The 22791-nt window shown below is 45.5% G+C and overlaps 3 protein-coding genes across 4 annotated transcripts; 2 read left to right on the top strand and 1 right to left on the bottom strand.

Moving 5' to 3' along the window:
- Positions 1-958: 958 nt before the first annotated feature.
- prpf39 (PRP39 pre-mRNA processing factor 39 homolog (yeast)) lies at positions 959-6936 on the top strand. Of its 2 annotated transcripts, none has more exons than XM_057016155.1 (15): positions 959-1227; positions 1954-2301; positions 2435-2625; positions 2783-2908; positions 3124-3242; positions 3334-3501; positions 3603-3780; positions 4187-4294; positions 4373-4537; positions 4981-5107; positions 5200-5468; positions 5567-5751; positions 5844-5927; positions 6119-6230; positions 6324-6936. In XM_057016155.1, the coding sequence occupies exons 1-15, from the start codon at positions 1215-1217 to the stop codon at positions 6408-6410; spliced, it is 2280 nt and encodes a 759-aa protein (XP_056872135.1). In that variant the 5' UTR covers positions 959-1214; the 3' UTR covers positions 6411-6936. The 2 variants fall into 2 exon arrangements, with proteins under 2 accessions (XP_056872135.1, XP_056872134.1); XM_057016154.1 differs by having other exon boundaries at positions 4373-4789.
- A 273-nt stretch (positions 6937-7209) lies between these two features.
- On the top strand, positions 7210-8698 carry faua (FAU ubiquitin like and ribosomal protein S30 fusion a). The gene is made up of 5 exons (XM_057016182.1): positions 7210-7310; positions 7886-7967; positions 8068-8212; positions 8318-8373; positions 8472-8698. Exons 2-5 carry the CDS (start codon positions 7893-7895, stop codon positions 8595-8597), a joined length of 402 nt encoding a protein of 133 aa, XP_056872162.1. The 5' UTR covers positions 7210-7310; positions 7886-7892; the 3' UTR covers positions 8598-8698.
- A 441-nt stretch (positions 8699-9139) lies between these two features.
- On the bottom strand, positions 9140-10800 carry fkbp3 (FKBP prolyl isomerase 3). The gene is made up of 7 exons (XM_057016178.1): positions 10645-10800; positions 10169-10270; positions 9987-10088; positions 9786-9921; positions 9636-9703; positions 9470-9567; positions 9140-9363 (listed from the first exon to the last, which is right to left on the bottom strand). The coding sequence occupies exons 1-7, from the start codon at positions 10747-10749 to the stop codon at positions 9309-9311; spliced, it is 666 nt and encodes a 221-aa protein (XP_056872158.1). The 5' UTR covers positions 10750-10800; the 3' UTR covers positions 9140-9308.
- Between the last annotated feature and the right edge of the window lie 11991 nt (positions 10801-22791).

Raw genomic sequence — 22791 nt, 5'->3', positions numbered from 1 at the left:
ACGTCATCCGGAATTTAGAAAAAAAAAAGATTTGGGTGGCTACAGTTTTCCTGGATATTTTAAATAAGATTACTTTTCATTTCGTTCAAAACGTCCCTATGTGTTCCGGGTCTTTCAAATTTGGATGAAAGCATCTATTCGAATGTTGATAGTTAAAATACACAATTAACACGTTCTTTCACAAACTTGCCTACTAAAAACAAAAGAAGCTTTTGAAAATAAGCATGCGCTAAACTATGAAATTATTAAGATCTTGCAGCCTTAACAGCGTATCAAAAATGTGGGTGAGAACGTTATTCTAACATTTGAATCTAATCAATTACACGTTTCTTTAGCTGGAGAGAAAAAGGAAAATGGGTTGAAAAGCACTTCATATAATTGATAAAGGTCACTGACAAATGACATAATTCAGTCATTAAACAGTCATTTCGCCACTTCCTCACGACAAAACCCCCAAAAGCGCCATCTGGTGGTTTTAATAAAATACCTGCGCAAACTATTAATGTAACTGGGGCTCATTGATTGGCACGATATGTGAATATTTGTATACTGTATACTGTAATATAATTATATAGCATTTGTGAATCAACGTTAAAATTAATAATTCCTAATCCTCACATTAGTTTGTCTCTTTTAAACTAGTGTGAACACAACCCCCACTTTCCCCCTTTGACCTCTGTCACGTTTTGTTTTTGAATTACTTCAAAAAAAATTCTTTTGATGCCAAGTTTTTACGGATGATTATACACACTGTATATATATATATTGCACTGAACATTTGGTATTGAAACCTTCATAGAGTTGTTTGCGTAGATTGCCCTAACGTTATCTTTCATGAATGGGCGTGACTTTCTGTCAATGAATCATCATTTGGGGAAATTCTCTTATTTCTTTGAAGACGATAAGATAATAATGGGCGTGAGTCATCATGAGGCACAGGGGCTAAATACAGCAAGAAAACATGTCATCATATGACAGAAATAATACAAATTATTATCTTAATATTAACAGCTAATATGGTATCTATAATATTGCGTCATGACGTTACCATATATTAATAGCCTGTAGGGGGCGCACAAAGACACGGCGCATGCGCACACCCAGCCTCAGTTCTGTTAAGTTGAGAATGGTCGGGACACGCGCCTCGTCATTGTAGATAAGAGATTAAGTAACTTCAAAAGCTATTCCAAACCGCTGGTTTTCCCCACCATTTAATGAGCGATACCGGTAAGACAACAAATCCATCTTTATTTATGAAAACTGGTATAAAGGTTTCTTATTAATCCTGACCTAACGCTAGGTTTTTGAGGCCTGCGTTAGCCGGCTAGCTAATATGGAGGCGCTCGACGGGTCTGGAAATGGAGGCAAACGTCCACACGTTGTAGTTCCGGTTAGCATTCGACAGTAACGTAGTTTTACCGGTGAATATCGATTGGATACGTGCGTTTTATACAAGAAAGTTGGTCATGTTATTGGGATAAATATGTTGACGCACGCTACGGTATTATTGCGAAAAGTGCGCTAGCGTTGCGCTAAAGTTAGCATGAAATCGGGACTCGCTTTCAACCAAGTGGATTAGCATCTTGGTCTAGGCCCTGCTACATGTGCAACTTTGACTTTGCAAGTTTAGAAATGAAACCAGCTACAATACAACATGTGCAGCGAACTGTGCCTATGTTTTCAGACTTTTTATGAAAGTAGGTTTAGAATCAATGTATTGAGTGGGAAAATAATACATTTATCTATATAGATTGTTGCGAAAGAGACGTTTCCGTTACCGTAGAGGAAGTGTCCTCTGGCTGCTTTCAAATTAAGTGAAACAAACCACTTGTTCACGAACCATTAATATGTAATTTAAAACAAAGTAAATTAAAAAAATAAATAAAAGAAGCCGACAATGTAGACTTTGATTTAGAATGTCTACTGTATCCCTGATTTTGAACTCTTTTCCAGAAAGCCCGATTCTCTCAGACAGACCATTCTCTGGAATGCTGCACACTGAGCCTCCTGTCATGGAGAGCAACGGGGATGCCTTTCTTCCTGATCTTCCTGTACCTGGTCAGACTGCTGACTGCCCCATGGACCAGAGTGCCATGGGACCACTTACCAGTACCCTGCCAGAGAACACTGGTACATCCCAGGATGTGCAGATGAATGCTGGAGATCCAGGATCTCTGGGGCCGGTTCAACCACCTCAGTTGTACCAAGAGGAGCAGCCACCCCTCCCACCACAGCCCTTAGAAGAGGCGCAGGCTCCAGAACAACCTGAGATGGGTGCAGTGCCAGTGGAAGCCAATCCAGGTAATTAAAGTGGCAGCTAATCCTGAATGGTAGTATTTTACATGTTATTCTTATTTTAATGTGTTGGGAATAAATGTTTCAGGTTTTTTTGTGATTAGTAACAGTAAGTGTAATGTTAACTTTAACTTTGTAGATGGGACTGACGTGTCTCATGTGACTGGGGATGGGATGGAGCTGGAAGAACCGTCCAGAGAGAATGAAGAAATAGCCGTTCCTCCCGAACCAGAGCTGCCTGCCGAGTTTGAAAAACTTTTTAAAGGATGCGAGGACAACCCAGAAGATTTCAATGGTTGGGTTTACTTGCTGCAGTATGTGGAGCAAGAGGTAAGATGACATGTAGACAATATATGTTTTTCTTTTTCTATTACTAAGATTAATAACTGTGAACATTTGTCAGGCTCTTTTAAAATGATTATCAAACGAAATGAGTTGAAATAATAAAAAGGTAACATTTTGACTTAACTGGCATTTTTCTTTGCAGAATGTACTTCCAGCTGTGAGGAAAGCATTTGATGTATTCTTCCTACGTTATCCCTACTGCTACGGCTATTGGAAGAAGTATGCTGACATTGAGAAAAAACATGACAATATTCAGGCTGCAGAAGAGGTAAAAATCTTTCATATGTGAAAGCCTTTATCCAGCAAGTGAAAAAAAGAGCCAAACTTTCTGTCCAAATAATAATTTTATATTTTACTGAACAAAATAATTGGTCATCTATATTCTGCTTTAGTTTGCTTTCGGGGTAAATTGGCACAGACGTTTGGTATTTTAACATATCAAAATTGTGTCCTGTGATTGATGGTCATGTTTGTTCTCTCTAGGTTTACAGAAGAGGCTTGCAGGCCATTCCTCTGAGCGTAGATTTGTGGCTGCACTATTTAACCTTTTTCAAAGAGAACTCGGACACCACTGACCCTGAGACTGACTCGCGTATCCGAGCGTGAGTTTATAACTCATTCTTTTATGTAACTGATATGATTTATGCTTATTACATTACCTGAAGTCCATGATTGTTTTTTTTCCCTCCTTAGTGCATATGAACATGCAGTACTTGCAGCAGGGACCGACTTTCGTTCCGACCGTCTTTGGGAATCCTTCATCGCCTGGGAGACGGAGCAGCAGAAATTGGCTAACGTCACTGCGATCTATGATCGCATCCTTGGCATACCAACCCAGCTCTATTCCCAGCACTTCCAGAAGTAAGTAACTACAGAACAGAATGGGCTGTCTTGTTTGTCGTAGTTGTTGGAAATTTTATCTAAATGTTGCACTGGTTTAACGTTCATGCTCCTCCGCGCAGGTTTAAAGATCACGTGCAGAGCAACCACCCAAAGCACTTTTTGTCCGAAGAGGAATTCGTCAAGCTGAGAGTTGAACTTTCTAAATCCAGCCTAGCAGGAATGATCAGTGAGGACGATGCAGCAGTTGCTCAGGAGGAGCTTCCACCTGGCATAGAGGATCTCGCCGACCCTGCAAAGGTAAAAAATATCCAATCTTGCAAGGGAGACGTGGTTTTTTCAAGGTATTGTTGGTCGGGGTTAGCAGGAAGTTGCCTGTTCGCTGTGGGATCAAAAGCGTTGGTCAGGTTTGAAGCGGTGTCTTTATGTCAGCAGCCGAGCCCATGAATGTCGGGGGGAATCGAGTTGGCATCCGGTCGGGGACTCAACCCAAATCTAACGGGAGTGACCGTGGCCAATTACCCCAGAATCGGCACACAGAGGCTAAAATGCAGGGTGCATACGTACCTCCAGCCTCTTCAGGCTTCTTGTCCCTGGCAAACTAATGGTGACGTAAATCCTTGGTTGCAGGACTAGCAGTGGGCATGTGACGTGGTTTCACATACACAAGGGGTAACCACGTCAATTTGTCTGTGTCTTTACATAGAGGGTGACTGAGATTGAAAACATGCGTCATAAGGTGATTGAGATTCGTCAGGAATTGTTCAACCACAACGAACATGAAGTCAGCAAGCGCTGGGCCTTTGAAGAAGCGGTATGTTTTCTTTTTATATGTTCCTTTAAAGTTTCTCCTTTAGATTTTTGTCCTAACATGAAATTCGATCCATTTCAGATCAAGAGACCTTACTTCCACGTCAAAGCCTTGGAAAAGACTCAGCTGACCAACTGGAGGGAGTACTTGGAGTTTGAAATAGAAAACGGGACCCCGGAGCGTGTAGTGGTTCTTTTTGAGAGATGCCTCATCGCCTGTGCGCTCTACGAAGAGTTCTGGATCAAGGTAACAGGCGTTGGAAATGTCTTTCTCGACCGCGCTTCTTCCCTGCACTTCCCCATCCACGATGATAATCACATCGAGACAGTAAACGTCCTGCACTCTTTGCGTGTAACGTTGATATGTGACTGTATCTGTTGTATTAGGGGATGGCCAGCTTGCCACACAAGATTTGACTGCAGCATTTGCCAACTACTACGTTGCATCTTCTTCGTCTCCCACTACCTTACAGAAACTTATCTAATTGGTTCCATGAAGGTGCTGATGGGTTTACACAGAAAATTTCTAAAAAGTGATCTTGTCAATGAAGATTTTCACTGTTTCTGTCGAAGTGAAAAACCCAGGTTTAAAATGCCCCGTCCGTTTTTTTCCTCTTTCTTTTCCTTCCTTTTCTTCTCTCTCCTCTCCTCCACTTCTTCCATCTTGCTTTCTCTTTTTCCACTCTGAAGTATGCTAAATATCTAGAGGGATACAGCACAGACGGCATGAGACACATCTACAAGAAGGCGTGCATCACCCATCTGCCCAAGAAACCAGCTATTCACCTGCTGTGGGCGGCCTTTGAAGAGCAGCAGGGTCAGTGTGAAGTAATAGTATTATGAAGTCCGAATATCTTTCCAGGAGTTCACGTGTACTAACAGTTTGGCTTTTTTAAATTCTTTGACCAGGTGATGCCGAGGAAGCCCGTCGAATCCTCAAGTCCTTGGAAGCCACGGTTCCGGGTCTGGCGATGGTGCGTCTCCGGAGGGTCAGCCTTGAACGTCGGCACGGCAACCTGGCAGAAGCTGAGGCCCTGCTAAGAGAATCCATGGAGTCCGCGAGCACCATTGCAGAGAGGTCGTTCTATGCTGTTAAGCTGGCCAGGCAGCACATGAAGGTGCAGAGAAACCTGAGCAAGGCCAAGGCGGTGTTGCTTGATGCTCTCGAGAGTGATCATGTAAGTGGAAGAGGAGCCCTTCTTAAACGGGTCCTTATTTAATGTAAATAGCCATATAGATAACTCATCGTGGTGGTTTCTTCCTGTTGTTTGTCCAGACAAATCCAAAACTTTACCTGAATCTGCTGGAACTTGAATACAGTGGAGATGTGACGCAGAATGAGGCAGAGATCTTGGTCTGTTTCGACCGGGCTGTGAACAGCGGCATGCCCATTGAGACTCGCCTTCTCTTCTGCCAGCGTAAGGTTGAGTTCCTGGAGGACTTCGGCAGTGACATCAACATGTATGTTGGTTGTTTTTTTAAAAAAAAATTAATATGCTGCACACTTTTTATTTCAGAAATTATGTAACTTTTTTTAAAATTTTTTTAAATAGGCTTGTGGCTGCATATGAGGAACAGCAGAAACTGCAGAAAGAAGATGAAGCTTCAAAGACAAAAGCTGAGAATGGTTATGACAGGTTAGGACATGTTGAGCTTTTAATTGTCACGATACAAACACAAAAATATAACTGGATTGTTTGCCAGGTGTAGCTAAAATTGAGAACCGTTTGCCCATGTTTGCATTCATTTTAAAGGGTTCCTGGGGAAACGTTGGTGTGTGCTCTGCAGAGATGTTTGTAGTCTGTTAAACTAATTTCATTATCTTCAGCTCTCAAGAACCTGATGCCAAAAGACAGCGTGTGGATGACGGTTCAGGTGCTGCTACTGCACTGACAGACGCACAGGCCCAGAACTCAGCCTACAACTACAACTGGTACCAGGTACTGGCCCCATCTAAGCACAAATACTAGATTGTTGTGCTGTAATCTATGACCATTTTTTGACCATGGCCTCTTTGTTTTTTTCCCCCACAGCAGTATGGTGGGTGGGGACAAAACACCTGGGGGCAGTATGCCCAATATAACCAGTATAACCAGTATTATCCTCCTCCCCCAACATGATGGTGAAATAGTTCAACATGGAGACTCAGAGGAAAGCATCCTTTCTTGTCCAACACTGAACAAGACTTTGCGGCTGGTTGTTATGGAGATTTCAGTTCAACCACAGATTCTGATTTGTTCCTTCTGATTTAGCGTGAAATCAGTTAAATTTGTTAGCCATAGTTTGAAATAGAACTATTTTTTTCTATTGTGGCACTCCTGTTGATCAGTTATGTTTTAAAAGCTCAGTAGTTAAAATCATCTCAAACACTGGTTGTTCTCTGGGGAGGTTCTTCAACGCATGTCATTTGTGCAGGGTGGCTTATTTCCATGTGTGATTCAAAATCTTTAATTTTAGATTGAGTTGCTTAGTTTGGTCTTATTGTGTTGACAGTGCTCAAAAGAAGGCATTGAATGGTGTACCTCTGAGTTCTTTTTTTTTTTTCCTTGAAGATTTTTAATGTCATTGTTTCCCATAAAGGGATTGAAAGTCTCCTTTTTTATGTTGACTTGATTTCATAATAAACAGATCCCGAAGTATCCTTCATTGCGTTTCTAATATTTTTTTTAATTAAAGGATTGGAATAAGAATGTAAAGACAGAATTAAATACTGATGTTTACATATTTGCACCTTAATCCAAAAAGAATGTCAATTGATTTAACAACTTTTAAATGGAGACTAGTTGTGTCAATATCTTTGTTTCATTATCGATTTGTCAGCCGCGCGTTTAACAATTTTACTAATTCCTGAATATTAAAGTTTATTGATTATTACGAAGTGGCGGAACAAACTCGGTGTGACACCAGTCAAAGTCCGGGGGCGTGTCCAGAGAGCATATTACGTAAGCATGCACATGCGCAGTTTCGACCCTCAAACAGCCCTTTTTATGCTTACCGTTGAACGACTAGCATCAAGCGAGGTAAGGCCTGTGCGTTTTAAGTCCGAAAAAAATCAAATATGCAGCATTTTAGTTGGTTTAAGTCTAATATCTGGCAACAGGTGTCGCATTCATCTCATATCGCCCCTTAGTGCGAACATCTATGCAGAAACGCGTGTGTTTTAACGCGACTTCTTAAAGCGCGTGTCTCATGTGGGTAGCTATCTTAGCATTAGCATCGTTCGTGAGGAGAAGTGTTTCAGCTCCCGGAACTTTGCTTTCTGTAACATTCTAATAAAAACTTGTGGTTTAAAAGCACCCCCGTAATAAAAATTTTCTACGCTTTTATGTAGAATTCAGAGTGAGCCTTTTATTCGTGAGGTCCCCCACAGTTGAAATCGCCGCCTGACCAGTCAGGAAGCGTCTGGTCTGTCGCAGAAATGAGCTCGGGAACTTTGACAATCGATCTTCAAATAATCAATGCCAAGCATCTTTGAACCAAACAAAAAAGCACTTGAAACTTGGATTCCTTTTCCTAGAGCATTCTAACAGATACATCGAGTGTTGGATTGTACTCATTAAGCCTGTCCAATAACCCCACGCTCATTTCTTTCTAGCATCACGATGCAGCTCTTCTTGCGTGCCCAGAACACTCACACCCTTGAGGTGACCGGACAGGAGACCGTTGGGGAGATCAAGGTAAAACAAAAAGTGTCTACTGCTTGGCGAGTTCATCGCTTCCTAAAAAACTGGCATTTGTGGATGTTTGCAATGGTTTAAAATGGTTGTTTTGTTTCAGGCTCATGCTGAGAGTCTGGAGGGTCTCCTCGCTGAGGACCAGGTGCTGTTGCTCAATGGGTGCCCACTGGAGGATGGTGTCTCTCTGGCATCCTGTGGAGTTTCAGAGCACTGCACCCTGGAAGTTGTTGGCAGGCTTCTCGGAGGTAACTCCCAGCCAATACGAAACATAAACCACGCCATAACCACCTGAATCCTAAAATGGTCACGGAAAAAGTCCTACTGTCATACTGTTAAACTTTGCTTTTCAGGCAAGGTTCACGGCTCTCTGGCCCGTGCTGGAAAAGTGAGGGGACAAACCCCCAAGGTAGGTTACACTTTGTTTCAGGGACACATGCTCTGGGTTAGACTGTTTGACACTGTCTTAAGGAGCACCCACAACTGATCCCCTCTGTCACTGTCCAGGTTGACAAGCAGGAGAAGAAGAAAAAGAAGACTGGCCGTGCGAAGCGTCGCATCCAGTACAACAGACGCTTTGTCAATGTCGTCCCTACCTTTGGAAAGAAGAAGGGACCCAATGCTAACTCCTAGGTGCTATTGATGCCCTGAGGAGTGGCCCCAACCCATCAGTTTTAACCAAGTTCAATGTTATCCTGCTGTACAGAATAAAGTTTGGCTTGGAAGAAGCAGCATTTCATTGTCTTCATTGTCCCTGTTGGTCATGGGGGGGAGCTGACAACCTGCCCCCACATACAATCTAGCTAGATATCCCAGCTTGTTGTGGGATACCTTGGGTGTGAGCTTGGCTCAGGGGTATCTTGGTATTGCTTTGAGGGTGTTCATGACACAGCAGCATCTGCTGCATGTGTTTAATCAAGCCCAGAAAAGGGAAGCTTGGAATTGGGAGTCCTTGTGCACCTTACACATATTCTGAGCACCTTCCATGCGTTGTCTGCACTGGGTCTTGAACTGACAACCCTCTACATCATCAGGCCAGTCCTCAACACACTGAGCTACTGCTGTCCTGGCTTTATATTGTGTTTTTATGATTAAATTTACTCTTGTCGATGGAAATAAAAACATGGCACAAATTGTGCTGACAAGTCTTTGACAGAAGCAGAATGAAACCCAAATGAGTGAATACTTCAGTCTGAGACCGGGTTTTTATTGAAGACGTACATGCAAAAACACTGTAAGGGTGTCGTGTAATAAGCCACCGTATGAATCGAGTGGTGGCCGACAATGAGACGATACAATCCAAATGCAGTTGAAGTAAACACGTTCATCCACCTGTGATGCACCCTAGTCCACAGAAACCAGTTCAACTTCAAAAATCAGCTTTGCATTGGGAGGAATTCTGATAGAATTGGAGTTAAGGAGAAATGAACACCCGCATCTGCCGCATACGCTATACATTACAATATACATATTATACATTATAATCAGGCAGAGAAAAAGGATACTTGGAGTCGGGGAGCCCTTTTCTCCCATACGCCCACTCCGGGTCGATCTCCAATCTCGCCGTTTCGCCCTTGCTCATAGTCAGCAGGGCCTCGTCCCACTGGAAACCAAGCCTCGGTGAGCACGCGTGACACAAGTGTGCGAAAGTTGCACCCAACATCAACTCACCCCTCGGATGACTCTCCCCAGGCCGACTTTGAAGCTCAGCGGCTTCGCTTGCTTTTTCTTTCTCGCCGCTGCAGAGAGGACATTGGTGATATTTTAACAGTCTATCTCAAATGCCAGGAACCAAAAATAAAAGACCAGGTTTGCTTTCACCTGCGGGAATATTGGTGTCAAACACAGTGCCGTCCTCCAGGGACCCGGTGTACCAGCAGCTCACAGTGTCTCCTTTCTTTGGAAAGTTTGTCTTGTCGCCCTTTTTCAGCACCGACTTGGAGTACTTGGGTGGACCCTGGGAAGAAGGCAGGGGGATTCAAACCATGAAGCAAAATTCCACATCAACAGTCCGGCCAGTACCTCATCCACAACTTCTGTTTTGACTTCTTTGGGCTTGTCTTCGATTTTGGCAGCTTTCACCTGCTCGGTGACTTCCTCAACAGGATCCGTGCCTTTAAACCTCTTCAGAGGAAAAAAAAGAAGAAAGAAAGTCATACATCTGAAGTCTGCAGAGGATTCTGCGGAGTAAATATAATTCTTACTTTACTCTCGAAGAGTTGATTGTAGGCAACGATCAGCTGTTCTTTCTTTGCCGTTTTAGCCACATTTTTGATGTTTCCCAACAACTTATGCTCACTGAGGAACTGGGAGAGGAACATACACGACAGACTAACATAAACAGACGTTCTGCTGCCTTTTTTCCTCCCCACAAAAAAATCAATCAATCAATCAATCAATCGTAGTTATCCACCTGCACAACACAGTGGAGCTGGCTTTTTGCAAATACGATGTCTATGTAAACGGTGCAAATCCCTGTGAAATTATCCCGTATCGCTGTGTAATGTTTTGCAGCAATTTTATATAGTTATATTTTTTATACAAATAGCACCTTACTCGGTATATCCTTTATTAAGGATGATGGAGAATCTACACAGACATCCTTTATTAAGCGAACATTCAGTTCGATCTGCTATTATTTAAAGGTAACGCTGCAAAGGCACCAAATGGGCAGACATACCGAGTGGGCCGCATTGTCCTGAATGAACTTTATCACGTCCTTTTTGGGTAAATCGTCACTTTTGAGCTGCTCGTCGCTCCATTCTCGTGTTGGTTCCGCCGCCATCTTGGAGAGGCGTGAACTTTCACCCCATGACGAACCAACAATTAACCTTTTTATTTAACTTTATATCCGAATAAAAATGTTCTTTTAAATGCCGGCTGCCGCAAAAACAGCCAACCGTGGCACTCAAATAAAAATAAACCATAAGTGTTGATTATATAAGATTTCCTTCTGATTTAAACCCGCATGTGCTGCCACCTAGTGGTCGATTTTTGAAAACCATTTTTAGAGATATAAATAAACATGAACTTTCAGGTAATTCAGTTGTTTGGTATTTGCTGTGAATCTCTAGAATATTGGACTTGGTATTACAATATTTGATCATTTAAGATGAAAACATTCAATACAAGACACACAAATACAATTTCAGAAAGAAGTGAGATGAAGTAAGATGCCACATAGAAGAAAACACTACTACTAAACACACTACTAAACTTCCATTTCCATTTGAAACACGTATTCATAGTCTAAAATGACAATCTGACTTGTTAAACTTCTGTTGGTCTGAAATGCCAGAACAGAATAACATCTATAATCCCATTCTACTGGGTAATGAGTGTAATATTTTGGGGGTTTTCAGCTGACATTATCTTCCTCCAGTTACACATTAATCAACCTCCATTTTCACACTGGTCATGTTTGTGTCAGCTGTGCTTCATCTACACGGAACCTCTCATGTTTTCCTTCCTGCTCTTTCAGTTTAAATATGCCTCATTACTGTTCCTGTTCACCAATTAGCCATAAATGCAGAGAGGTGGGCTTCGCCACCGTTGTGCTGCTGTAACAGGGTTCAGGCAGAGGTCTCACCTTTCCCTGTAGATGATGAGGCCTCTGAGCCAGACGCTCCCAGGACTAATTATTCCTTTAGAGGAAATCTAGCAGCGATCATTTCATCACCTTTGCTATCCACAAAAACCTAAAATGGAGACGTGACTGGAAGAAGAATGGGGAGGTCTTTACAACAGCGGATTTATAGGCCAAAAGCTATAAAAGACACCCTTTTGACATCTTACTTAAACCTAATCTTACTTTGTGTAGTACAACAGAGATTTTTTTAGATTTATCTCTAATGTTGCCACATAAATAATTTTAAATCCCTCTTATCTCTCTCTCCTATTCCTATGCTGCCGGTGGTTGAGTGTATGTGTGTGTGTGTGTGTGTGTGTGTGTGTGTGTGTGTGTGTGTTGCACTGGGGGCCTTGATGAAACTTGCATCACAGGAATTTTTCAGAAGTGGGGAAGTCGACTGAGGATCAATCCTGCCGTTCTCCTCTGTGATGAAGTATTTGTTATGGGTGAGGAGCCGAGGAGCTTCAGCGAGCTCACATATGAGAGGAGCTCAGGGGAACCCTTCACATCCACAGCTCCCCCAAACTGTTGTGGTCAAGTTTCAAACAGCACCATCATCAAATATTAATATTAACAAACCCATCTATCTATCTATCTATCTATCTATCTATCTATCTATCTATCTATCTATCTATCTATCTATCTATCTATCTTCTATCTATCTATCTATCTATCTATCTATCTATCTATCTATCTATCTATCTATCTATCTATCTATCTATCTATCTATCTATCTATCTATCTACAGTTGCAGCACTCTACCGCAGGGGGGCAGTGTGTATGCATTGTTAATCTATAAGAAGACGCTATTCGAATACACGCACGCACACGTGCACGCAGGTTGATATTTTAAATATGAGCTAAACAACAAGGCTTGACAGGAGGGAAAATGGTCGTGATTCACCCTGCTGAAGAGCACAACAACAATAAAACACGAGTGCGAATAAATCACGTGTGCGCGCTGAGGGCATAAAGGAGTTTTTGCGGTGCTGTTACACCACAGAGCCAATAACTCACTGTCTCCGTGGATGCTGTTCATCTATTGTTTGTTGCAGAGACACCAGCGAGCATCTATCTTTCACGTCCGCGGCCGGGCTCATCCCGAGCCCATTCCCTTCTGTTTTCCTTGAGGAATTCCCGATAAAATTCTTAATTATATCTGCGAACTGAAGAAGTGACATTTGGGTATCTTATAGCGTCAAACACGCTGGCAGATGCGCCGATGTGGTGTAGATACGTGGGAGTTTAATTAACTGCTTTTCGTGGATCTTGTAAAAATATATGGTGACAGCTTGTTTCGAGAATCGTTGCTTATTCCTCCAGAATAGCAGAAATCCTGATATCAACCTAATTGGTAAACACTCCCCCCCCCCCCCCGGGAATAAAAAGGAATTTATAAAACTGCAAAGGGCATTTAGTTGCCAGCAGACTTTGAAGCTATGGCCCATCATTGCTGGAGCCGACCGGAAGACCACAGCTCCTTTCTGGAAGCGGTTTCCCCCTCCACAGCGGAGGAATTAAAGGCTTCCATAATGGGAATCATCTCTCGGTGGCCTCGGTCCACTGTGGATAATGTGTTTTCTGCTCGGAGCCTAATAAGCTCCCCATAAGCCACATGGCACCTCCCTGAGCCCAGGGCGGCGAGAGCACATCTTAAGCTTCATATGGAATCATGTGCTGCAGCAGCTCGAACCGATAGTCCACACTTCTTCTGAAGCGGGCTGAGCACCTCCAGGATATAAGGTGGGGAGGGTCAGCGGTGGAACAGCCAGCATCTGCTGGTGAGAGTTGGGGCCGTTAATTCGCTCAATAAAACTTCCACCTGCAGTGTAAAGACTCCGAGGAGCCCACGGAAGGTTGGATAAAAGCGCAGGAGGAGGCGGCTCGGTCAGCAGGGAGGTGCACAGGATTTCTAGCAATCATACGTGGCCGTGCGCTCTCTCCTCCAGTGAGCTCCGGCGGGCGTTGGAACATTTCCAATCCAGAGCTTAGCCTGTAGATCTGTAGTCTCAGTAGTGGCCCACGGCTGCCCTGTCAGATCTAATCTCATGGCTGCACGCCGTGAAATAAGGCTTATTAAGAGTTTAACTCAGATCACCGCAGACCGTGGACTGAGCAGGCGAGGGGAAGGAGAACTCCCCCACCAACAACCGGTAGGCCTGACCCCATCAGCCACCGGAGATCATTGATGCACGCCGCCGCGTGCGTTCGCCCGTCTGTCGCTGCGCTGCATCAGCTGTTAGCTGCTAATTAGAAACCAAAGAGAAAAGACGGTTCTGAAGTTTCCCATGGAACGCGTCCCAGTATCAGGTCCCAGTGGAGCCGACAGGGACGGCGTTCCAAGCTTCCAAACACTCCCAAAGCACTGTACGCCGCTCGCATTTCAGCACTGGCGGTCAGGGCCTAAATCTACAACGCTACACTTGTTTCAGTTTGTGATTTTTTATTTTTATTTTTTAAAAACGGCCACAATTTTGGCAGCCTTTGGATACTTAATAAACCAAAACACGGCAATTCGAAGGTTCTGCAGAGGACGGAAAAACACAAATAAATGAGGACACTTTTGTCCTCAGCTTGTTTCGGCGCGAATCAAAAGTATTTTTGTCCTCATTAGTATCATTTTGCTTGTAATTGAAACTATAGATTTGTCCCTGCCTCCCGTTTGGAAGCACAGCCTTTAGCCCCTGCTAGCATATCTGTGACCTTTAGCACCAGAAAGGAGTTTTCCCTTGGAATAAACTTGCAAAGGTTTCACTGACCGTACCTGTTAGCACGGTTAGCACGGTCGCGTGACGTCTGCGGTCTTTGGTAAAGCAGGTGAAACACGAAGCAGCAATGGCGAATCGGATTGTTTCACTTTTGAACCGGGACTTACTGGACGTACATTTCAGTGTAGGGCAGTGGTCCTCATCCCAGTGGTCCTCATCCCAGTGGTCCTCATCCCATTCCCAGAGGGCCCTTCTAATCAAGCAGGGTTTTCCGTGCTACCTGCCCTCACCTGGGATCCCGTTTCCCTTTGTACAAACTGGGTCAGATAGAAAACCCGTCCTGATCCCGGCCCCTGTGGGACTGGGTCACTGACCCCTGATATCGGCTCAGGATGGGAACAATGGGAATTCCCAGCTCCCGGTGTGTACTGAAGTGCTCCACTCCCTGTATCAACCTCAATTAAATCCCGGCCCGGCTCCTGGGCGCCGCCCGGCAGTAACCTATTGCCGCGCTCATAAATCCATTGAAACCTTCAGATAACATTGGAGCAAAAACATTTTTCTGTATTATAAATATGGATGCCGCTGCTCGCTTTATCACCACGTCAAGTCAAGCAGAAAATTTTGCTCTACAGTAAACATAATGTGTTCTGAACCCCCACCCCCCCTCCACCCCCCCACCCCCCTCTTCAAAGATTGCATTAGGAGGCAATCCCTTTCTTCGGGAACACGGACACGCGCGGGCTTACACGCTGCGTGCAGGTTGTTTTTGTGTAACTGAAAATGAGTTTGTGTTCAGCAGATGGATTTCCGCCGTCCTCCCTTCAATTCCATCAGCGGGATGAAGCCGGTTTCAGCGCGGCTGCCATGCAGAATGCATCCAGGCTGCCGGCAGAGGGGAGCGTCTAAATGCTCGGTATTTACGAAAAGCGCCTCCGGAAATGTATTTCCGAGACAAAAATCTCCCTGCTGGAGTGAAGCAGAACAGCAGAGACGGGCAAACAGGATGCAGAGTCATGAACCAATTATGCTGTTTGCCAATAAAATTCCACTTGGGGAGCTTTTGGAATGTCACGTACACACGCGTACAGACCTGAAGGGACCGGTGTGTGTGTGTGTGTGTGTGTGGGGGGGGGGGGGTGCTGGATACACCTTAAAGCACAACATCTATGAAAGAGGCTAGCAGTCATTTTTGTGCTGAGCCACTCAGGCAGGGTTTGATCACAGCGTGAGGCCTGACAGGAACAAAGCACCGCGCAACCAGCTTGAAAGGCTATGCACACACCAGGGGACGCCCCCCCCCCCCCCACACACACACACACCTCCCACCCTCCCAACCCTTCAGTGTTGTCTCCTCATCGGGGCTCTGTGTTCTGGTCGGAGGCAACAAAGTAACACGCCAACTCTGGGTGCAGGATTGCTCGTGGCACCTGCACAGCCTCAGATTTGCGCTGGTGTCGAGCGCCTGTCTGATCACATTCCTGACGCCGCTGTTTTGGAATTTTAGGGAGAAGAACACAGAGAACCAGCTACTACAGCAGACATTCGCTTCTCTGCACTTTCCACCGTCACACAACCAGCGACAAGTCCAAAATGGGTCTTTAAAGGTACATAAACACACACAGAAGACAAGGAGAACCCTATCCAACCCCCGAAATCAAACGTTTTTATGTTCCATTTATACCTGCCAGACAAAAGGAGATTAGAAGCCGAGAGAAATGGAAATGACGATGACTGCGCAGAAGGTCAGACTGCAAAAAAAGTCATTATCTGTATGGGGAGACGCTCCTCTGGGAGTCGGCTCTCATCAATTTAAAGGGGAGAGGGAGGTGGCAGATGACAGGCGGTGACAGATACAGTAGACGGCCTTGGCAACCGCGGCCCCTGAGCGGGGATACAGCACGTGTCGTCGCTGAGATGTCTGCCGTTCCATTATTTTACACCTGCAGATGCTGCCGGACCATTGGCCCAAAGAGAACAAGCGCTGGCAGATTTCCGGGACGCGAGACATTAATGGCGGCGTCCGGCCGGCTTGGGTCCAAACCTTTGCTCATTAAGCCCGTGTTCATCTGTGTGCACTCGCCCCCCCTTCAAAAGTCCCCTCAAAACAGATGATAAGAAGGTCTAAGTGGGTTAAGAATACTCTGATTCAACGAGCGGCACCAGTCGGACCAGACCGGGTCGTTGGGCCGGTGGGACAGAAGCAAACTCAACAAATTACGCAGAAGAAAAGCGTCTCGTCACCGCGACCCAACGATGAGTCTGAAGCTTGTTTTCAGGCTTCCTCGCTCTTTGGAAAGTGCTTTTAAAATTTAATCAGCCCCGTTCAGCAGGAGTCCTGCAGGACAAATGTGAGCTCGCCGCCCCGAACAGACAATAAGTCGTCTCCGCCGCAGCACTTTGGCTGCAGCTCCACAAAAACAAGGGAGCAAAGCGCTTCTCAGCCCCCCCATTTCAGGCCGTCCTGGCAGCTAAATGTTACATCTACATGCTAACCCTATTTCTGCGGGTCCTTCCAGGGCCGGTTAATCAGAGCTTTTTCATCTAATCCGATTGTCTGAATGTCAGGAAACGAGGCGGGCGCGGCGGCGGCGGACAAAAGCCAAAGAGAAACAGGTTGTAAAAGCAAAACAATGAGCTGGAGGAGGAGCGTTCTGACCATTGTTGGCAGACTGCGGGATGGAGCGATGCCCTTCAAGGGGGTCGGATTGCAGTTTCATCGCTCTCCCTCTCTTGTGATTGTTTGATCGTCCGGGAGAAAACAGATTATTCGGCGTTGATAAAATCATCAGGTAACTGAGGCCAACGGCTCGCCGTCGCGGGATCCTCGACAGAGCCGCGGGATTAATAACTGGGACTGATGCAGTCCTGGCGTGCACCTCCTCCTCCTCCTCCTCCTCCTTCTCCTGCGGCAAAATAAAGCGAAACAACTTCTCCCGCTTTTAAGGCCTGACCCCCGCCCCCTGGTGTTGGTGTGTTCAGCAAGACAAGGCTACAGTTCGTCCTAATTATTTCGAACTGATGGGCCCATCCATCAACGAGGCAACCTGAAAGGGGAGGAGGGGACGGTGGCGGCCTTCTCCCTCGCAGGGATCCACCCCTGCTGCCGTTTCACCTCCTTCCACCCGTTTGCGTCTCCTCTCGTTGGCCTCCGCCGCATATTCTGCCGCCAAGAACGTTTTTTTTTACGCCACAAAATCTGACAGCAACGGATTTCCTGTCGATTCAGAGCGACGGTCTGCTTCATCCCTCTTCTGAGGCCCGTGACTAATGCCCACGGTCCAGACACACTGTGTCATTAAATTCAGATTTGTAAGATTGATATCGATACTTATCAAAACACTGACGCCCCCTTATGCCATTAAAGACCCCAGGCGCCTATTCTGCCCGTGTGAGGAATGAGATGGATGGATGTGAGGAATGGATAAGAGTGAGAGGAGGAGGAAGGGACCCGAGAGAGAGACATAGAGACACAGAGAGAGAGAGAGAAAATGTCCTCGACCACTGCAGCTGGGCGCGACTGAAGATCGAAGCATTAGCCGGCGAGTTCTGATAACTATTGTAAGGGTTTAATCAGTATTCCCTGCGTAGCGGAGGACTGCGCGGGCCTTTTATCACCACGGCAACTGTGCTCCCCGTCTAAAGGTAAGGTTAAAATGGAGATTGGGCTTTGTTCCTGCTCACCTCCTCTAATGAACCTTATCTCTCTTCACTACCCATCTCTCCATTCACTCGCTAATGCTAAATAAGGCCCCTCGTGCCCTCTCTTACGCCCCCTGTAGGACAACAAAGAGCAGCGCTCTGGCTCTCATTGTGCTCAACACACTGTTCGGTCTCTCTTTGAGTCATTTACGCCGAAGCGCTCGTCATCCTTTGCTCTGATTGGTTGCAATCCTCCGACCGTGAGGCCAGTTTCTAACAGTGACGCCATTTTTTGCGCCCCCACCTCCCCTCACCAAAAAAAAAAAGTAATCTGCGCAACAGTTCCTTCGGAATTATTCCCGCTGAGGCTCGCTCTCACGCTCACTTGTCCAGAAAAGCAATCCCAAATATGTATGAATGCGCATTACTGACAAACAGCAGGACGGTTCTTGTCGTGAGGAGCTCATCAGGGAAGCAGCCAGCTGCAAAACCGCTCAACGCTTCTTTGCTTTTCCCTTTTCCCAGCCTACAAACAAACAAATGCGCGTGGAAATTCACAGGCTTTGTCTCCGAGGTATGCAAAGCGCCGCAAATGTGAGCAACAACATCAACTTTAATGTGAAATTCTCCTGTTTTTTTTATTTTTTATACCTGAGCGGGCCCCAGAAACTCGGTGATGGAACATCAGGCTATTTGACTTGAAGAGCCCCAGAGTGCTGTTTGTACACGGAGGTGACACCTCTCAGCACGTCGGCTCTGTGATCTTCTCGTCAATCTGCGGGATGTGAAGGGGAGCGAGTCGCGGCGGAGCTGCCATTTTAAGATCTGAGTGGAAAATTGAAGAAGCTGCTACACAAACGTAAACACGTTCTCCACTTATTCCTGGACAAGTGAATCCACCCGGACGTGGAATACGGCAATGATTTACAGCCTGCTGCAGTTTTATCTCTCCTCTCGTCCACCTGCAGACTTTTCAACAGGTCTGAATATGTGTTTGTGTTTTTTAAAAAGGAGAAACTTGGTGAGTGAATTAAATTGAGGGTGTCATTTTATGATCGGACCCGCCAGAAAGTGTCCAGGTAAACAACTGACGCACTGACATTACTTCATTAGTAATAAAAGAAGCCCAGGCTCGCTAATTAAGCAACAAGTGAAGAAAAAACAAAGGAATATATGAGCCAATAATATTTGAATAAAAGCTGAAAAAATACAGGGAAAAACAACAGTTGGGTCCTACCCATAATCCCCCCTTTGCAGGTTTTAGCTGCAGCACCTCGAGGGTTAGCCTGTATGCTAAAGGGAAGGTTTAGCACAGACGGGACGATTTTCTACGTTAATCTGTCGGAATGTTCCCGTCTGCCCTTTAATCAAGCGGCTGTCTTCAGACGGTACCTGACCAGTTGGCCTCCAGCTCCGCTACTGGCACCAGCTAGGCGGCTAATGTGACTCAACTCCTGGCCCTGTCAATCCATCACTTCTTGCCGTGCCCGTCACGCCTCGGCCTCATTTGCATGGCGAGTCAGACTGTTGCTGTTAGCTGCAGCCATCTCTCTGCACGAATGCCTCCTTTCTACACCAACAGGCTGCGGATCGATGCTAACCCAGTCAGTGTGCTCCTCTCTCCACCTCTCTCCTCTCAAACCTTCTGCACCTTTGCACCCCCCCATCCTCAGCCCGTTGTAACCCCCCCCCCACCCCTCCTCCTGCCATCTCTCAGCTCCAGGCTCATTTGATTTGATGTGTAATTGCTGGTGCAGATCTGCGGCTGAGCGCGGAGGGGAGAGGAGCGGCCACGGCTGTCAACACTGCCCAGGAGCCTCCACGCTTCTATATTTGGTTACATTCAATCACAAGCAGCCACTACAGTGCCAGCAGGGTGCTGAGGGTGCCACTTTAAGGCCTCCCTTTCTCTGCTATTTGTGTAATTTTGCCTGTCTTTTCTCTCTGCACCTTCTTCTGTCTGCACAGACCAGCAGACGACCCCGCGTGTCGTCCAGCCGCCCGTCTACAAGCACGTATTTTCAGTTTTATGTGGAATTAGTTCCTGCTGATTTATCTTTGCCAGGGCTTCAGTTACCAATTACCTCAGCGGGAGCTTTCACATTTAGGATTTCACGTCCACCTGGTTAGAAAAGTAAACCCAGGTACGTGTGTCTGCAGACGAACCAGGAGATCATTCCTTTGTTGTATTTCCCAAGTGGCGCCGTGAGGATCCTCGGTGTTGGGCCCATCAGGGGAGCAGTCAGCTTTAAAAACAGGAAACAACTCTTGGATTTAAAAAAGAAGCCGAACAGGTCTGCAGCTCCGTCTCGCCGCCTCCCTTTTGCTTCCCCACCTGGTGTCAGAAGCGCAGGAGCCTCTGCTCTGAACGGGCGAAGACTCCTAATCAAACTGCCTAATTATGGCAACAGCCAGCTGTTAAGCCCATCAGCCCACCGTGGGGCCATGCCAATGCATTAAACTGAGGTACAGCCTGTAATTACTGTACAGTCTAGTGAAGTGCCGATAGACAGAGGCAAATATGGTGCCAGATCCTCTGTGAATAAAGTCCCAACATGCTAAAATACCAGCAATCAGATGCACTTTAGCTCACATCATGACACTGACAGGCCAACACTTCTCTAAATAAGCTCCCTTAAGAAATTAAGTATTCCGAATGGCTCTGTATTGGTGGGTTGGAGATACAGATTCTCTGCAGAGGCCTTGAGATCCCTAATGGAGAGACTCAGGTGGGGAAAAGATGCTTGGAACTGTTGCTTCGCAGAAAGCTCGGGGCCTTCACAGGAAATGATTTATTCAGGATGGAAGCGCAGCGGCGGGCCACAGGGGTTCCCCTGCCGTCATTTAGGTGCATGTGCTCGCTTCATTTATCCTCCCGGTTTTATTGATTAATTCATGGCCCTAATTAAATTTTCACAAGTTGCCAATTGTCCTTCATGACGTCTGACTCCCCTGTCAACGTGGGGCCGGCGAGGACGGCTGCCCTCTTGGTAATGGGAGAAGAAGTGCTCCTCTGTTCGGAACACTCCCTTGTCCCGGCCTAAATATTTCACAAATTGGAGCCCATTATAATCCTCTTCTTTGGTTACCCACTGAGAGATTAAATATTGATTATATGGTAATTCAGCAATAATTGTCTGCTGCTTGGATAACAACCCACATTTGGATGGAGAAGTCTATGAATTAAGTAGTCAGTCATTTATAACTTAGGCTGGGCAGTGATTTTTGGCTCAGTCAAAGGTCGTTCTCCGCTGGGCCTTCGACCGAATGTCGCATAATAAAACTATTGCTGCACTGAAACCACTTCTTCAAATGAAATAATAAAGATGTATGTGAAGTTGGACTGGAAATATAAGGATATCAGTCTGGCTGATATAAAATGGAACCAAAACACATGCAAATTAAAGATAAACCATTTCTGGCATCCAACCACTAGGGGGCGATGGAGAGGATTCTGCATTACTTTGGGATAGCTCACATCTGTACAGTAGGTAGGCCACCGAAACTTTCCAAAATAGTTTGACCAAAAAAGCTTGACTAAACCTGTTATGTACAAGTAGGTTAGAGTTCCTCAAGGTAGCAGCTTAAATACCGGTCTCACTCTGATAAACTCACACTGCTTCCCCTTTCTCGTTTCACCTTTCTCAGAGCAATGCTGCAGAAAGAGAGCGCAACCTTCTAACTAAGAGAAATCCCTTTCATTTCTGTCCAATAATACAGTTAAAAACTACAATTATTCCCACGGTCCTGTGTGGGACTACCTGATTACCCAGTGGTCACAATAAGTCAAAAACACACACACACGCACACACACACACACACACACACACACACACACACACACACACACACACCACACACACACACACACACAGATGTGGTCACATGGGGTTTATAGATGGAGTCAAATCTAAATTTCCAAAGTAAAAGTGTAAAGAGACTTGTGTGTGTGTGTGTGTGTGTGTGTGTTCTGGTAAATGATACACAGTGAGGACCAGAATACATATTTTGTGACTCTCACTGGTTGTAACAACTTTAAAGGTTAAAACAGGATTAGCTTAATGTCAGGCTAAGGGGCTGCATTATGTTGACCACAGTCCTCACAGAGGTAGGAAGATGTGCACTTTGAATATTATTGTCATTTTCCATCAATGTTGGGATTTATCAAATTTATTATTTGTTTTGATGATGTGTTACTGTGTCTCTAGGTAGGAACATCAGACAGACAGGACTGCAGGACACACACACACACACACACACACACACACACACACACACAACACACACACACACACACACACACACACACACACACGGCTAAAAGGACAGCATGGTGTGCTCCAGACAGAGCAGGTGATACAAGCATTGTCTGCCGGACGTGAATTTAATAACCAGATCCAAAATTAGTCGCCATGTTTGGTTGCCATGGAGAATATCAGACGTGGTTTTGTCTATGTGTCAGAGCATAAATCCCACAGCCACGCGATAAAAGCCACAAGATTAGTAGCACATCACGATGTGATGAATACATTTTTTCTGTCTCTTTGTTCTCCGCTCGCTTTGTTGTCCTTTCTCGCCCCTTCATACCTGCCTGAAGGGAAAAAATGGACTCTTCTTCTTTTCTTCTTCTTCTTCTTCTACCCATTCCACCACTCATCTCATCTGCATGAATGGAGCGAGATTATTCACTCCTTTATTCCTCCCCCGTTCCTGCCTTCACGCTCTCCTCCCTCCTCTCAGTAAAGGTTGCACGCCGGCGCCCCTCGCCAAGACACCATCCCACTGTAAACGAATGAGTCTGTCACAGCGCAAACAATCTGCATTCATCATGTCTTATCTGCCCGGG

Source organism: Takifugu flavidus, chromosome 19, assembly GCF_003711565.1.
Source record: "Takifugu flavidus isolate HTHZ2018 chromosome 19, ASM371156v2, whole genome shotgun sequence".
Lineage (NCBI taxonomy): Eukaryota > Metazoa > Chordata > Actinopteri > Tetraodontiformes > Tetraodontidae > Takifugu > Takifugu flavidus.
The sequence above is the reverse complement of the archived record's forward strand: the minus strand, read 5'-3'. Positions and strand labels throughout refer to the sequence as shown.